The 17,128-nt window shown below is 46.7% G+C and overlaps 1 protein-coding gene across 10 annotated transcripts in view; it reads left to right on the top strand.

Moving 5' to 3' along the window:
- DIXDC1 (DIX domain containing 1) overlaps window positions 1-17,128 on the top strand; it is a 79,118-nt gene that overhangs the window by 37,637 nt on the left and 24,353 nt on the right. For 7 of the 10 annotated variants that reach the window (XM_010812389.4, XM_024975747.2, XM_059875086.1 and 4 more), the window contains 6 exons: window positions 2,260-2,491; window positions 3,242-3,349; window positions 9,180-9,292; window positions 10,925-11,073; window positions 13,873-13,962; window positions 16,045-16,098. In XM_010812389.4, coding sequence (XP_010810691.1) covers window positions 2,260-2,491; window positions 3,242-3,349; window positions 9,180-9,292; window positions 10,925-11,073; window positions 13,873-13,962; window positions 16,045-16,098 — 746 coding nt within the window. Of the gene's footprint in view, window positions 1-2,259; window positions 2,492-3,241; window positions 3,354-5,299; window positions 6,075-9,179; window positions 9,293-10,924; window positions 11,074-13,872; window positions 13,963-16,044; window positions 16,099-17,128 lie in introns of those variants that run through there. The other 3 variants (XM_059875087.1, XM_003586944.6, XM_010812390.4) reach the window with 3 other exon arrangements.

The following is a 17,128-nucleotide window of genomic DNA, read 5'->3' on the forward strand; positions in this document are numbered from 1 at the left end:
TATCAAAATCCAGGTGCTTTGGAGACCGGGGTGAAGGTAGAAGCTCTTCATTTTAACTGAATGAAGTTTTGCTCGAGCGTGTGTAGGCAAATTAACAGAAAAGAAATGACAACGTTAGGATATTAATTTTAGAACATCTTGTTTAAGATATCAAACATGAAGATAGATGATATTTTTGTGTGTTCCTAGTGTTTCATGCCAGTTATTATCTCAGATCATAATAGCCTACTTTTTTCTATCCAGTTTTCCAGAAGGAAAATATTTGATAGCAGTTTTTTTTGAACATCACAGGACATCTCCAGGCAGGATCAAAAGGCTCTTTCACCTCTACACATGCACTCTCCTGGAGCCACATGGCCAGATGAAGGACAGCTCTCACTGCAGTTTGAGCCCAGGCTGCAGGGGAGAAAGGATGTAGCTGTCCTCAGAAGGCACAGGCTTTGGTCCTCTCACTCTGGTTCTGGAACTGATTATAGTCTGGTTTGTTTCAGCCTCAGTTTCTGGGCCTGATTGCCTGTGGCTCTGATGAGAATGGAGGTAGGGGGGAGCCCTCCTTTCCGTGTTGTTAGTGTTCTCTGTATTGGGCTCATTCAGGCAGGGCAGTTACTGACCATTGAGAATGTCCTATAGCAGGGATCCATCAATCCTTTTGGAAACCTTGCATATTTACAAGGCTGTGAAGCTGAAAAAAATACAGTTTTGTCTATTTTCTGACATTAACCAGACCCATCATGTTATTTTCTGTCTGCCTTTCTCTCTCTCTCTTTTTTTTTTCTAGGACAAAATTTAGAATGTCAGATATTTCTCTGATCCAGGCCCCGTGAGGAGTGGGCTTGGGGATCTGGCCCATTAAAGTCGGCTATTTTGAGGGAACAGTCGTTCAGGACATCATTGTCTTTTACCTGGAGAAGTGCAACTGCTTCCTAATTAGTCCCACTGCATCCATTTCTGTCCCCCTCCCATGTGCTCTCCACACTGCAGCCAGAATGATCTTTCTAAGAGTACAATATGCTCATGCCATTCCTCTGCACCTGAGGGCCCATAGGATAAAATCCAGGGTCCTTTCTCTGGCTTACTATGCCCTTTCTGACCTGACCTCCACTTTATCCCTCTCGTCTTTCCCCCTCTCCCCCTGAACTCTGAACTCTGGCTACGCTAAACTGCTTTCTGTTCCTCTTCCAGGGTGTGCCATAGAAATATAAAGTAAGTCACATTCATGATTTGAATGTGTCTAAATAGCCACATTATAAAAAAAAATCAGTGGAATTAATTTTAATAATATATTTTATTTAACCCATGTATCCAAAATGAGGGCTTCCCTCATTTATTTAACCCATGTATCCAAAATGGTGGCTCAATTGGTAAAAAATCCACCTGCAATGCAGGAGACCCAGGTTTGATCCCTTGGTTAGGAAGATCCCCTGGAGAAGGAAATGGCAGTCCCACTCCAGTATTCTTACCTGGAGAAGCCCCATGGACAGAGGAACCTGGCGGGCTACAGCCCATGGGGTCTCAAAGAGTTGGATACGACTGAAGTGACTTAGCACGCACGCATGCATATCCAGAATATTATCAGCTCAACATATAATCAATGTGAAAAACTATCAGTGAGATATTTTGCATTCTGTTTTTTTATACTAAATCTCACAAGATTTTTCATTCAGTTTGTGTGTGTGTGCTAAATACACTCATGGCACATTTCGGTTAAGACCACACTGCTGCCTTTTAAGTGCTCAACAGCTACATGTGGCTAGTGGCTCCCATACTGGATGGCATCTAGACCTTCATGCCTGCTGTTCCCTCTTCTTGGAATACATTTTTCCTTCTCTTTGCTCATCTGATGAACCTCTATTGGTCGGTCAAGCCTCAGTTTAGAACTCACCTTGTCTGGGAATCCTTCCCTGAGCCCTCTAAACTAGACAGATGCTTCTCCTCTGAGTTCCCAAAGAATCTTGTACTTTTCCTATTGTATGAAGGAAATGGCAACCCACTCCAGTATTCTTGCCTGGAAAATCCCATGAACAGAGGAGCCTCTCATGGGGTCACAACTAGTCGGACACAACTGAGCGACTTCACTTTATGTTATTACACTGTATTGTCATTGCTTTAAATCTTCAATATCCCTATTGAACTCAGCTTTGTGAGGACAGAGAGCTTGACTGCCTTGCTTTCCTGTTCCCTAGCAGATGCATAGGAACCGAGTTCGTTCTCAGCACTCTGCTTCCCTCTTAGGACCTCTTGGTCTGTTCTTATCTTCAGATATCGTGGAAGGCAACCTGAAGTCTATCATGAGGCTGGTCCTGGCCTTGGCAGCTCATTTCAAACCTGGCTCCGGCAGGACAGTGAGCCAAGGACGGGATGCCGGAGCCCCCCTGCAGACTCACCAGCCTCACTGTGCCACTGCTGTGGCCCAGGGAGCAGCCGCTGCTCTGGCCGATGTGTGTCATGACATGTCGCGGTCTGGGCGGGATGTCTTTCGATACCGACAGAGGTAAGGATGGAAATCTGGGGATGGGAATTCGACCTGCGCTGATATTTCTTCCCTTAAATGATAATGGTGCGATAGATAGAAATATCACCTAAACAGCCCACATTGCAGAAAAGCGGATGGAGTGGAGGTTGGAGAGGGTGCTCCAAAAGAGAAAAAAAAAAAAACAACCTTTCTTTTAGGCATGTTTATTTTGGCTTTTGGAGAAGTGCATGGCAACCCACTCCAGTATTCTTACCTGGAGGATCCCATGGACAGAGGAGCCTGGCGGACTGCAGTTCTTGGGATCATGAAGAAATTGGGCACGACTTAAGTGACTCAGCACGCACGTGCACATTTTGACTTTAGCAGAATGTAAAGGAATCATATATGTAATTCTTTTCTCTGGTGCCCAGAGTTTTAAACATATTCCTTTGGTACAGTGTGTTTTCTGCACTAGGAGGTATGTGGGACCACCATCCTGATTCACCCCTGAGTTTCTCCCTGGTGTGTATCCGGAAGGTTGGGTGTCCCAGAGAGTCATGGCTGGAGATGCTTCATGGGTTGTGTGTCAGAGAGGGAGCACGACTCTGAGGTGTTGGTGAAATTATTGGTTTCTCTACCTTCCTTGCCAGGTTTCAAATGTCTTTAAGGCAGGGGCTTTGCCTCGTCCGTCTTTTTACCCTCAGCAGTCCAGAGTGGCATCTGTCAGTAGTTAGTGGGTGGGCCCGAAGGACTGACACCCTCTCCTTTATTGGTGCCCTCCGACTTTAGGAACAACAGCATGGATGAGGAGATTGAGAATCCATGCTGGAGCGTGCGAGCCCTGGTGCAGCAGTATGAAGGACAGCAAAGGTCCCCGTCTGAGTCCAGCTGCTCCAGGTAACTGTGGCCTCAGATTTCTTCATCGCTACAGTCCTCAATTCATGGAGGTTCTCAGGGTTGGCAGCTTCAGGTACCCACGCAACAGGCAATAAGGCACCAAAGTCTCTCTTCTTCCCTCAGTTTATGTGTGGCTCACAAGGGGTAACCCTCAGCACGGCCTTGTGGTTTTGTGCTGGCAAGAGGGCAGGGTGAGATGCTTGTGAATTTCCCGCATACCAGTGCTAGGGCTTAGCTGTGTCCATGTGGGGGCATGACTGAGACCTGTCAGTGCCCAGCTGGATCTTTTTGATATTTATTTATCAGCTGCCAGTGTTTATGAGAGCCAGTTCCATTGCACTGCCTTTGTGCCTGAGAAGGTTGTATAAAGCTCATAGCAAGAGGAAATGAGCAGAGTTGCCTTAGTGCTTTAAGAATGTTTCCAGTTTTCATTTGTAGGGCTGGGAATTGTGGCAGATTAGTACACATTTGAATGGGCTAGCGATGTGACTGTAGCTGAAAGGCTGTCTATATCCCTTAGAGCCAATTGCAGAGACCAAAACAGGACACAGTGTGCTAATAAAAGCCTGATCAATGCCAAGTATGGTGGCAGAGAAAGACTATTTTCCTGGCTTACGTAAATCATGCTCCTGTAAACACATCCCCAGATGTTGTCATCTTATTTACTAATTTCATTGCAGAATCATATTTAATTTAAGCTCTTATGACGTTTTCTCTCATCAACACAGATTAGTCTGTTCCAGTTAAACCTAATTGTTCTTTGTCTGACATGTATGTATTTTCCATGTCTTTGTTTTCTTCCTCCTATTTCTTTTCTTCATAAAATTCCGTCTTAATTTGATGGGCCATTTTCTAATTTGCTTGGAAATTAAATAGAATTCTTTCCATCATTTTAATATACCGGTAACCTTGCTTGATTTTTAATTTTCACATTTAATAGATTTTTTATTTTCAAAATTCACACAACATTAAATTAACCATTAATCATTTTAAAGTGTATGATTCAGTGGTATGTAGCACCTTCATTAATACTGTGCAACCCATCACCTCTATCTGGTTCAGAGAGATTTGCATCACCCCAGAAGGGAGCCTTGTGTCCATTAAGCAGTAGATGTGCCTTTATTGAGAATCTAAACCAGTTTTTCCTTGCTTCTGCTTGGACTATCACTTGGTACAGAATCAAAAGATATTCTGTTGTACAATGAGATCTATTGCTTCCTGTATGGCTACAGGCCTTTAACTTTCCTGTGACTGATAGCGCTTGGCAGAGTTAGAGAAAAAAAAAAAAAAAGTCCGGATTTTTTTCCTGAGAGCACCTGCTTCCTTCCTGTCTGGCAGAACTCAAGACTGGGGGCAGGGTATGAGACAGTGTAAATTCGGGGCTGCTGGAAATCGGGCTGGCAGTGACCGTTTTCTAGGAGAGCGTTCAGAGAACAGATGGCTTTCCTCTTTCTCTTCCTGATTCGGTCATTTTCTTCTCGGCCACCTTCTCACTCACCTCTTTGGGATGCTCAGTTGGCATCCAGAAGGCTCTGGGACATTCTGCCCTGCTCCTCCCCACAACCCGCACGCAAGGGGAAGCCCACCTAATGTCTCAGTGATCCGTGAAGGCCAGGAGACCCCCGGGATGTGACTCGGGAAAGAAGAGTGGTTCAGAAGATAGCCCCTTAAGTCTGGTCCCCTCCCCCTGCTCCTTGACAGACATCCTGGCAAAGCCCTGCCGGACTGCTCGCCTGTTGCTTCTCAGACCCATAAACCTCGGGCCAGCCTCTCAGGATCCAAGCAAAAGGCTCCTTAGTTGGGAAAAAAAAAAGAACATATGAAACGCCCGAGGGGAAGGTTGGCGGGAGGGGCGGGGGGACGGTGGTGTGGAGACCAGCGTTCAGCGGGTTTCCGGGGGAACCCCCTCCCGCGAGAAGCCGAGTTAGACCCACCCCGACCTCGGTGCCCGGGAAAGCAGGGGTCAGAGGAGAGAAGGCACGGCCGCCAGTCCCGGGCTCCTCCGAAGGAGGGGACCACGCAGCCCTCCCGGGCTTCTGCCGACCCCGCGAAGCCTCCACCGCCTTGCGCGGGGCCGCCTCCGGGCCCCGCAGCCCCGCCCCGCTCTGCCCCGGGGGCTCGGCCGGTCAGCCGAGCGCCCGCCGGGGTCGGACGGATCCCGGCGCTGCCCGGCCGCTTGTGACAGCTCGGAGAGCGGGGGGAGGAGGGCGCGGGAGGGCGGGACCGGGAGGCGGCGCGGAGCGGGGACCGCCGCCCGCCCGGGCACTCGACCGCTCGGCCGGAGCCGCGGGCAGGGCTTTTCTCCCGGGGCGCGGAGATGGGTTGAGATGCCTGCGCCCGGGGGCACTCCCGGAGCCGCGCGGCCGCGGGGACCACGGATGCGGCTGCCGGGGGCCGGCAGCCTGCGAGGGGAGGCGGTTTCCGCCGAGGCCGGGCCGCTGCAGTGTCTAAGCTGCTGGGACGGCGCGCCCCGGAACCCGGAGCATCGCCGTGCCTGGGGCCGAGACGCTTGCCTCTCTGCCCTCCTTGCTCTCTGCCGGGACCGGGGCGAGCGGCTCTCGTAGTTGGCCTGCCAGGGGGAGTCGTTCTTCGGGGGCCCCCAGCGCGGGGAGACATGCCCGAATCGGGGAGCGCTGTGACTCTCAGCCTCCCGCTACACCCAGGGAAGCCGACTTGCTGAAGCCGGAGCCACGAGGGGGACCATGGGCGGGACGCAGGTCAAATGGTGAGCTGAAGCCACTTCGGCTTTGGAGGGGTGTGTGGGGGGCTTGGGTGGGAGCAGGGCCAGGACTGGAGGATGCTGTTGGCCAGAGACAGACGGGGGATCGGTGGGGGCGCTGTACTGGGGAGAACAGCCTGCTTGAGGGCCTGAGATGAGCACTGTAAAATACAGTGGGTTTATTTAAGAAGCTGCAACGAGCATGGGAGAAGGAGTGGCTTTTGACCGCGCGTCTGGTCTCTGCCTGGAGAATCCCAGGGACGAGGGAGCCTTGTGGGCTGCCGTCTATGGGTTGCACAGTCGGACACGACTGAAGCGACTTAGCAGCACCAACAGTAGCAGCAGCAGCAGCAGCAGGTCTCTGCTGAAGCCAGCACTTCAGGACATAACGGAACTCTTATTGCCTCGTACCCATTTAAAAAATTGATTGGACTTTTAATTGGAGATATCTTTTCTGGGAGACTGCTTGTCTGACAAGTTAAGATTGGAGAGATGTTAGACCTGTGGGAATTAGGAATGTATCAGTGAGACCTGGTTTGTAATCAGTTGTTCCCTGTCTTGACAGGATTATAATGGCAAGTGGGGGGTTACTTGTTTATAAAACAGTTTTTTAAGCTCATCAGGGAGATCCCAAGCCATGTAATTAATTAGCATTAAAATAACGTTAGTGTACCATCCTCCTGCATGAGGTTCTTCCTTGGGGAAGGCATCATGCTCTCACATGTGCCTCAGGATTTTTCTTCCTCAGATTTCTTTTATCTTTTAGACCCAGGCGTTTAGTTTCAGGGTTTTATCTCTCTGTGGCTCACATACTGGCAGCCCCAATTCAAGAAAGAGAAATGTTGTTTTCTTTGGCTGCTCTGCCACTCCCCCAGTGGGGCTGGGTATGCAGACATCCGCCTCCTTCTGCCCTTATATGGGAGACGGCTCACTTAGGAGGGAGCCGCTGGGCTGATCTAGCTGAGCATGCGTCTCTGCTCTCAGGAAAGCAGTTTTCCCCGCATCCTAGGTTCACACCACTCCTCCCACCCCCCACCCCCTTCGTCTCACACATATCCACTGTGGTCCAGCCGGATGCAGGCAGGGGCACCCGTCAGCCACAGCGCCTTGTCAGCTGGGAAAGTGTGGTCTTACCATTTCTCAAAGAGGAGCAGCTGGGGTGCAGGCCTCTTTCTGCACTCGGATCCCCATTTCTATAAGAAGGTGAATGCTGAGGCCTGAAGAGCATAAATCTATTCTTCTTGTGAATGGTACCCCTAGACTGGTGCTTTTCCAGCAGCTAATTCATGTTGACCTGGAAGTCAGATTGCCTAAGTGGTGAGAGATGGATAAGAGAGTTCCCTGGAGCAATTTCCTTTTCTAAATAGCACTTCTTGCCTTTCTCCACCTGTCTGCCTGTTTGGGTTGTAAATTTATAGATATTGTTAAGTGACACTTTTTTTAATTTGCAGGAGCAAAAGACAACTTTTTTCCCATATGGTTCTGATAAGGATGAGAGTGTATTACTGGTTGAGGTCATTCCCACCAAAGCCCAAAACCCGGGACACTGAGGAGGTTGAGACACTAGTCGTCAGGCTGCTTCAGAGCTTTTTGAAATCACTGGCTGCCTCCACTGTGCTTGGCTCTTGTTTTTCGTGGTTTCTAGGAAGATGAAATGTTAACTCCTGATCGTGGCTGTGAGGATTAGCCTGGGAGACTTCAGGGGCACATTAAGTGGGTCAGTGAATCCAAGACACTTTCACTGTTGTCTGGGTGATGGATTTGGAAAGAATTCCTGAGAGGGGGCTGGGCCTGCAGACCCCACAACCCCTGAGATTGTTTTGGTGCTGATGTTCTCAAGGTGGGTGCAAAGAAAGAGGGCTCTTCAGATGGCAGTGTCAGCCTCACATTCCATCATATCCTCTAGATTTGCTTCTGGAGATTTAAAATTCTGCTTCTTCCCAAATGCAAACCGTTCCTTCCAAAGCTAGTAGTTATACTAGAATTTAAGAATTGCTGCAAGATTTCTGATGACAGTTAAAAAAAAAAGATTGATTTATTTGTTGTTTTGTCGTGCTGGGTCTGCGATGCTGCTCAGGCTTTCTCTGGTTGCGGCGGGTGGAAGCTCCTCTTTAGTTGCGGTGCTTGGGTTTCTCATTGTGGTGGCTTCTCTTGTTGCGGAGCACTGTCTCTAGGGTGCTCGGGCTTCAGGAGTTGCAGCACATGGACTCAGCAGTTGCGGCTCCTGGAACCTAGAGGACAGGCTCAGTAGGTGTGGCGCGTAGGCTTAGTTGCTCCAGAGCATGTGGAATCTTCCGCAAATGGGGATCAAACCCTGTCCCCTGCATTGGCAGGTGGACTCCCAACCACTAGACCACCAGGGAAGCCCTCTGACAATGTAAAAATTAGTGTGGCAGAGATATGAATAACTCTTGGCAGTAAATCAAGTAAACCTTTATTGTCCCCTAGCAGGTCTTGTCCCCTTTTGAGATATTACACCCTTTTCTGTACCATATCCTAGCGTTGTTGATATATCACTACCCTTTGCTCAGCCTGGCACTGTCCACACTCTGCAGTTTTTCCCCGTTGAGGCACCCTTCACCTTGTCTCTGCCTTTGGGAGCAGCCCAGAGCAGATCTGCCATGACTACTCTGCTGGTATTGCACGTGTGTGTGATAGATCAATGTTATTAGAAAAATATTTTCCTTCCAGCTCCCAAAGCTACTAAAATGCATATAGTCCATCAGTCTCTGAACTTGGGCCCAGGGATCATGATGCAGGAGGTGGTGGTGGTGGTAAGTGAAAGACAAAAACAAAAAGCCAAACCAAACAAGAGTGGAGTTCTTTAAAATGCTACATTATCCACCAGTTTGATAAATCTCTTAGTGAATTAGACTTAAAGGAAACTTTGTTGTGGAAGCTTCTGGGGATGGGTCATTCAGCATTCATTTCATTCATTTAACAAGTTCACCATTCATTCAATAAGTATTTCTTCTTATTGTGGACCAGGCACCGTGTTAGGCAGTAGGAGTTAGATGAATAAGAACCCATCTCTGGAATAAATTAGGAAAGTTGGCTTCTAAACAACTGTTTGCAATAATTGTTTCTCTCTTCTTTTTCCTTCGGTCACAGCCTGACTTCCCCCAGTCCTATCCACAGTGCAAAGAGCGAATCTGTTATAACCCAGTCGGAGGAGAGGGCAGATTTCGTGATTATTCCCTCCGAAGGAGTAGAGAACAGAACAGGTACTATCTTCTCGGCCTGCCTGGGGTGGCTCAAGGAACAGCCCTCAGCAAAGAGTTTGGGGGTCCTGACTGTCTACTATCAACTCCCTGGCCTTCTCCACACATAGTCTGTGCATGCAGGGTCCATTCTAGAGAGCTCTAATGCTTTGGAGCCAGAGAATGTAGTGCTGCTGCTAAGTCACTTCAGTCGTGTCCAACTCTGTGCGACCCCATAGACGGCAGCCCACCAGGCTTCCCCGTCCCTGGGATTCTCCAGGCAAGAACACTGGAGTGGATTGCCATTTCCTTCTCCAATGCATGAAAGTGAAAAGTAAAAGTGAAGTCGCTCAGTTGTGTCCGACTCTAGCAACCCCATGGACTTCAGCCTACCAGGCTCCTCCATCCATGGGATTTTCTAGGCAAAAGTACTGGAGTGGGGTGCCATTGCCTTCTCCGAGAGAATGTAGTATCCTCTCACAAATTGTCACTTCCGTTGTCCAAACTGTCAGATGTCCTGCGGCAGTGTAGACAGCTGACCACCTGTGAAGTTAGGAGATGGCTTTGGAACTGTCAGAAGCCTGCTCAAGTAAAAAGTTTTTATCATTTCTGTGTTGTGCAAGTAATTTCAGTACTTCTGTAACTTATATTGGGGCCAGGAATATACAGAGCGGAGGTGTCTAAGAATATACAGCAGAGAGCAGGTCTGCATCCTGTTTTGTGTAAAGGCTACATTGTTTAGACTTCTCCTTCCTCTGTCTCAGTCTCCTTTTTCTTAGATAAACACAGAGGAAAGCAAGGAAGAAGCAAAGTGCGTGACTTAAGAGTTTTATTTGCCTGGAAGAGAGATAAAGAAACCGAAGTCCTCTGAAGGAAAACTGGAATTAAATTCTTCCTTATTTCACACCCCATCTAGCCCTAGCATCAGTACCCAGAAAGTTAGTTATGTTACTGAGTCAGAAAGTCCGGGGACCCTGGGGAGGGAGAGGGAGGTCTTTACAGAGTGCTTGCTCTGGGCCGGGCACCACGGGTCCCACACACAGTTGCCTCGTGAAATCAGACAACAACCCAGAGGGATTAGGCTTATTATAATATTCATTCTTACCAATGAAATCAGAAAAAGAGACTGTAAAGACAGGGAAATAAAACCGGGGAGAGGGAGGTACAGAGTTTGCTTATACTGGTCTGCTTCCTGTTTTTGTGACTCACACAATGTTATATGTGAAAGGGGTTCCGTCCTCCCAAAATGGTCAAAGGAATATGAGTTGAGGTCTCCCCTCTGAAGCTCCTTTTCATTGCATCTGACAGCTCCTCTCTTTGTCGCTTGAGGGACCGAGCCCTGGGAGAGCCAGTTCTAGATAAAGAGTAAAACTTGTCCCCTATCAGGGTTCCCCGGGAGGGAATCCTTAAGGTTCTGAAGAGGGTGGACCGCCTCAACCAAGTTCAGCTTTGCTCCCCGGAGGAGCCCGGGGTTAGTGGAGTCAGTGGCCAGTTCCTCCTGTCCCACACCCCCACCTGGTGGAGAGTCCAGCCTGCGCAGTGAGGCAGGTGCGGAAGGCAGGTGACCCAGCCCTGTGAACGCCGAGGTCGGCGAGGGCTTGCTCCTGAACTCAGTTTTCTTCACCATGAGCTGTACTCCCTCCTCCCATCTCGTAGAAGAGACAGACTCTCCATTACCCCGGGACTGGAGACCAGGCAGCCCCCGGACCTACCTGGAGACTTCATGGGAAGAGCAGCTGTTGGAACAACAAGAACATTTGGAAAAAGAAATGGAGGAAGCCAAGAAAATGATATCAGGATTACAGGTAGCTCTTTCCCTTGTCGTTTGTCTTTGGTGCACCAGTTGCTGGTTTTTTTTTTTTTTTTTTTTGGTTTGTTTTTTGACCATGCTGTGAGGCTTGTGGGATCTTAGTTTCCAGACCAGGGATTGAACCTGGATCACTTAACCCCCGGACTGCCAGGGAATTCCCGCACCAATTGTTTATTAACTCAGTAGGATCAGTTGAAAATAAAGTGATTCGGTTTTCTGTGAGGTCAGAGCTGAGTTTAGATGGAGAAGGTAGAATGCGAAGAGCAGAAAAATCCCTTACATGTGAGTTCGCTTAAACGGGCCTCCTGGACGCTTGTTGACAGCACAGCTGTTAGGAGTTCTGCCTGGGAGCCGTATCCACCCTCCCCTACCAAACCTCCACCCTGGCTCTCTGCTTTGTGGGTGGGTTTCTCCCCTATTTGCAGCCACAGACCTGCAATGGCAGCTTCCCCCAAAGAATGGAATTGTGAAGAATCAAGATTTTCTGCGAGGAATTCACCATGAGGAGGGCTGTAAGTGCCAGTAATGACACAGGTCTCCACCTGAGTCTAGCTAAGGGATTTAGCTCACCCTTGGTGCGTTCGTAAGTGGACGCCAAGGTACAGTGATCAGACAGAAGGGCAACTGAGCCCTTCAGTATTTCCTACACCTTCTGTGCCAGCAAGCCTCCCCCAGAGGCCAACTGACCCACTTGACTTAGTTCCTAGCCTGAATGACCCCCTCAGTCCTCCACCTTTGTGTATGTGGCCCTGTTTGGGGGAGGCCTTATAGTGTTCTGATGACCCTGAAATTGCCCAGGAATATTCCTTTCTGTTTGTGCTGGGAACTGCACTGCTTCTGAATTGTCAAATATTTATGGACACATAAACAAAGCCCACATTATGTGAGTGGCTCTGGCAGGCGGCAGGCGGTGGAGGGCGTGCTCCCAACCGGCCAGCAACAGGGTGGGGACACAAAGGGGTCCTAAAGAAAACGGGGGGTTGGTGCAGTGGTAAAACAATTTACACACTGTCTGCCCCAGGAGCCCAGAGAGGCGTTGAGGAATGTTTACTGCCCAAACATTCCCAGGGAGAGTTGTTGCGCTTTTCCCATTTGCTCTGTATTTTTAAATGTCTGCCTTTCAGTTCTCTTCTCGTTAGTCCAGTAAGGAATGGTTTAATTAATGCAATGGATTTGTGTGTGTGTGCTTTTAATAGGAAGGATTAAAGCATGAAGAATTTTGGGATTACATTCAACCAGGTTTTTCTCAGGATCATTTCATTGTACGAACATAGATATCCATCAGTTTGGTTTTCAGTTTGGTTTGCATTTTTCAGTCTGGGAGAAATCCCATGGCAGATTAGACAGAAAAAAAAGAGAATCAACAGGCAGAAAGTCAGCATCCTAATATTCCCCACAAACGGAGGAGTTTTAATTCACAGCCACATGATCACAATGAGAATTCAGTCCCATTACAGAATACAATGGGGCTCACAGCATCCACTGGGCTCCTTAACTCTTTCGGGGATGAACCCGTTGCATGCTGAGCCACGTCCGGGATTGCTGACTGGTTAGCGTACCTCATTAGAGTCTGTGAACGCTTTGCTCTTAGAGTCAGGACTTCTGCAGTGTCACTCTCCTCAGCTCCTTGTGCTTTCTTATACTTGTCTACACCTCTTGCCACAACTCCATGGGAGAACCACATCCAGTAGACTGACTAAAATTGTTTTATTAATTAGTACTTGGTAGACTTGATAGTGTCTGGATTGTAAAATGTTTTTATATACCAACATTTGTGATACAATTTATGTTATATTTACTGAAATAAGAATCTCTGTATCTCTTCGGACTGGATTGAGAAAAAAATTGTATACAAAGTGGCTATAGATTTTTAAATCTTTCCTTGAGCCCATAGGTCTCCTAATACCTACCTGCAGGGGTAGATCCAAGTTTTCTGGGTTCTAAAGTGTACCACTTGGGGGGCCTTCTTTAAGAATAAGATTACAGATTATGACTACGATGTTAGATATAGAACCCTAGGAGGAGCAGGCCTGGGAGGGGCCCTGAGGTTTGAGCTTCATTAGCCTCAGAATAAATCTGCCCACCCCGCCCCACCATATTCTAATAAAAACAAAGCCAAGTGTGAAGACTTGAATAAGGACACCTCTCTGCAAATATGTTTTTCTTCTTGTTCTATCCAGGTTGCCTTAGGGAGCAAAAATGCAGAATTGCTAAGTCAAACAAGAATCAAATACCCCCACATTTCTGGCAGTCCAGTGGTTAAGACTCAGCACTTTCACTGCTGTGGGCTTGGATTTGACCTCTGTTTGGGGATCTAACATCCTGCAAGCTGCTCTAATGCAGCCAATGCCTACATACATATATACATACATACATAAATGTATTCCAAATAATTCCTTATAATAAACTTTTCTAAGCCAGGATAATTCTGCACTGCATTTAGTTCACTTTCCAGCTGGTAAAATTCAGTTTGAACAGCCAGCTCTGGTTCAACAATGTCACTTCTTAAAATTAAGTTTATTTTTAGAATTTTTTCTGGGGCTAAGGAGCCTTGGAGCAGAGGATTCAGGTACATCCAGAGAGATGAAAGAGGCGTCAAGCATGGGCCAGACACAAGGCGATCCAGACAGATCTATGATGAGCAATTGGCAGAATCTAAAGATCCACAGTTATCAGGCAGATTTCCAGAGGAAGCCCAGTTGTGGTTTCATTTTGGGACAAGCTTACTCTGCCCAGCTCTAGACTCTGTCATCTGACAGGAGTTAAATTTCTTTCTGCCTTTGTGGTTGTCCAGGCCTTACTGCTCAATGGATCCTTACCTGAAGATGAACAGGAGAGGCCCTTGGCCCTCTGTGAACCAGGAGTCAATCCCGAGGAACAGTTGGTGAGCTCCTCTTTTGTGACTGGACATGGAATAATCTGGCTTGTGTGTGTGATTTATGTTTAGCATTGGACACTCATCTGTGCCTTCGTAAAATGCTCCCTTCCCTGACTTCAGCTCTGCTGGTTTTCCTCATATGTTTTCGACTGTTTTTTCCTTTCTTCCACAAATATTTATTGCATGCTGACCATGTGCAGACACGGTTTGAAGAACTGGAGACACGGAAACGACAGATGAAACCTCAGACCCTCTCCTTGTGGAGTTTACACTCAGGTCCCTGTTGACTGAAAAAAAAAAAAAGCACAGTCTAAAGGTTGAAGGTTATGTTTTATTCGGTAGACAAAACCAAGGACTTAAGCCTGGGAAACAGCATCTCAGATAATTCTGAGAGACTGTTCCGAAGAGGAATAGGGGAAGCCAGGACATTATAGGAATTTTTGCAACAAAACCAGGTAGTCAGAACTTCAGAAATCACTGTTAGTAAAAGAAAACCAGCTATCTCAAGGAATTGAGCGCTTTTCTATGTAGGAGAAGATGCAAGAGTCAGGGCTCCCTGAATTCGATCCTCTGATGTGCAGCTCAGCTACCTGGGGCCAGTATCCCGTGCTTTCTCACCCTGAGTGTCCTGTTGCGGCAGCTGCCTGCTAGATCCCGGTATCCTTTGTTTCCACCCTGAGTCCCCTCAAGGCTCACTGCCTGGGCAGCTGTTACGTGGTGGCTTGATGGCTGCCTTTCTTTAATGAACGGCAGGCGGCATTAGTTCACATCCCCTTTGAAGCTTTTCTCTTTCTCCCTGTCCTTTAAAGTTTTGGGCTTCCCCAATGGCTCAGTGGTAAAGAATCTGCCCAAGCAGGAGACGCAGAATCAACCCCTGGTTGGGAAGATCCCCTGGAGAAGGAAATGGCTACCCACTCCAGTACTCTTGCCTCGGAAACCCCATGGATGGAGGACCTTGCTGGGCTACAGTCCATGGGGTCGCAGATGAGTTGGGCACTAAAACAACTACACCTTAAGTGTTGCTGCTCCTCAGGGCTCTACTCTGGGCTCTCTTCTGTCCTGTGCATTCACCTGGGCAATACCTGCTGCCATGGCTTCATTCACTTCCCACCTGTCTCATATGTTGCCTCTCAAATATTTATTTCTAGCTCTGCATGAAATAACTTAATTGTTTTATTTAAATACACTTATATAATTATTTAAATTTATATTTATTTTTAGCTCTCTCCATGGAGTTCTACATTTGTAAAGGCAACATGCACCTGCCTGTTATCTCTTCTGTATGTCCCATAAGCATCTCAATTTCAATGAGTCCTAAATTCAACAGCTTTCTCTCCCTTCTCTCCCCACCCTCAAAACTATTTGTCCTTTAAGTTTCTGTTTTTTATCACTATCCATGTAACCAAATACCCAAAACAAATCTGACACCCATACTTGAAGGGCTTCCCAGGTGATACAGTAGGAAAGAATCCTCCTGTCAATGCAGGAGACACACGGATTCGATCCCTGGGTTGGAAAGATCCCCTGGAGAAGGAAATGGCAACCAACTCCAGTATTTAGTCACCAAGTTTTATCAGTATACTTTTAAAATGTCTTCATCCAGCTTTTCTCCATTTTCACAGGTACTGCCTTAATTCAGGCCTTCATCCAGCATTCTGGTGGCCTCTGAACTGGTTTCCCTGATTCCTCTCCTGTCCTCTAATTCATTTTCCCTAAAACAGCAAGAATAACTTCACTTCAAAGCAAACTTGTTTTGTCATCCCTTTGCCTAAAACTTTTTCATCAGTTCCTGCATTATCCTTCCTGGCTTTCATGATCCTGTTCCATTTTCCTCTTGAGCTTCATCTCTTATCATTTCTCTTTCCCTTTGCCAAACCCTCTGCACACAACACACACATACTCATTCTAAACTTTATCCATAGTCATCTCCTTGCACCCCCAGGGCATATGCATCCACTGGAAGGCAGTTCTTTGTAGCTGCTCTACCCTGGCTAGCATCTAGTAGCTGCTCGGTAAATATCTGTTGATGAATGACCTCCGAATTTTACAGCATAGATACATAACCATCTCTTTTTGCCTTGTATTCAGATTATAATCCAAAGTCGTCTGGATCAGAGTATAGAGGAGAATCAAGACCTAAAGGTATGTCAGGAAATGCACATTTTATCCTTTAAAAAAATTATGGGAATATTACACACCAACTTTAGTATAGTCATGGGGAGAAGGGAGAGATGCAGACTCCAGACTAGCTGTATCTGTATTATGTCTTTAACTGACAGAGAGAGAGATGTCATAAATACGGTAAAAGAGTAACACCTTTTTAATCTCAGTGGGAATAATAGATATCTATGTCATTATTACTTATACCTTTCTTTATGTTTGAAATGTTTCATATTTATCCTTTTAATTAAAATAAATAATGGATCTACTATCAATATGATTATTTTTAAAATAAGTGACATCACATAATTAGTTTCAGGGTATACAACATGTTGATTCAATATGTGTATGTATTGTGAAATAATCACAGCTTAGTTAACATATTTACAAATTGTTTCTTATAAAGAAAACTTTTAAGATCTACTCTCTTACAGTTTTCTGATATACAGTACAGTATTATTAACAACAGTTCAGTATGGTCTTTTTTTATTAATGAATACTTCCCAGAATTTTTTTAGATCAGTGGGTCTTAGCTTTTTTGAAGTCATAAGTATATGACTGAAGCCATTAACCCTCTCCCCAGCAGTTTGCATGGGAGCACTCACTGACCTGAGTTTTGAGTGGACTAACTTTGGAGCCCATCTGTGGAGTCCTGGTGAAGAATCCCCATTTTAGATATGTTAATTCCAAACTCTTGAAGGGATTGCAATAGGAAAAGAGAGAGTAGAGTCTGAGTTGTGGGTGTTCCTCTCCTAAAATCTTTGTCCTAGTGATAATCGTGTGCATATATTTAATCTGTTGTAAGGGACAGTTAACAAAGTGTTTTATTATTGGGCCAAATGTGTTTTTATTTGATCCATAAAGAACAATACCCTCTTGGAGAACAGAAACTCTGTAACCCTTTCTGGACATTAAAAGTGAGATAATTACTTCATGAGGTTGGGGGTAGGTATATTGAGATATCATGTATTTTAGGGAGAGGGATTTAGATTATTATGATTGATGATTAAGT

Source organism: Bos taurus, chromosome 15 (genome assembly GCF_002263795.3).
Source record: "Bos taurus isolate L1 Dominette 01449 registration number 42190680 breed Hereford chromosome 15, ARS-UCD2.0, whole genome shotgun sequence".
NCBI classification, from domain to species: Eukaryota; Metazoa; Chordata; class Mammalia; order Artiodactyla; family Bovidae; genus Bos; species Bos taurus.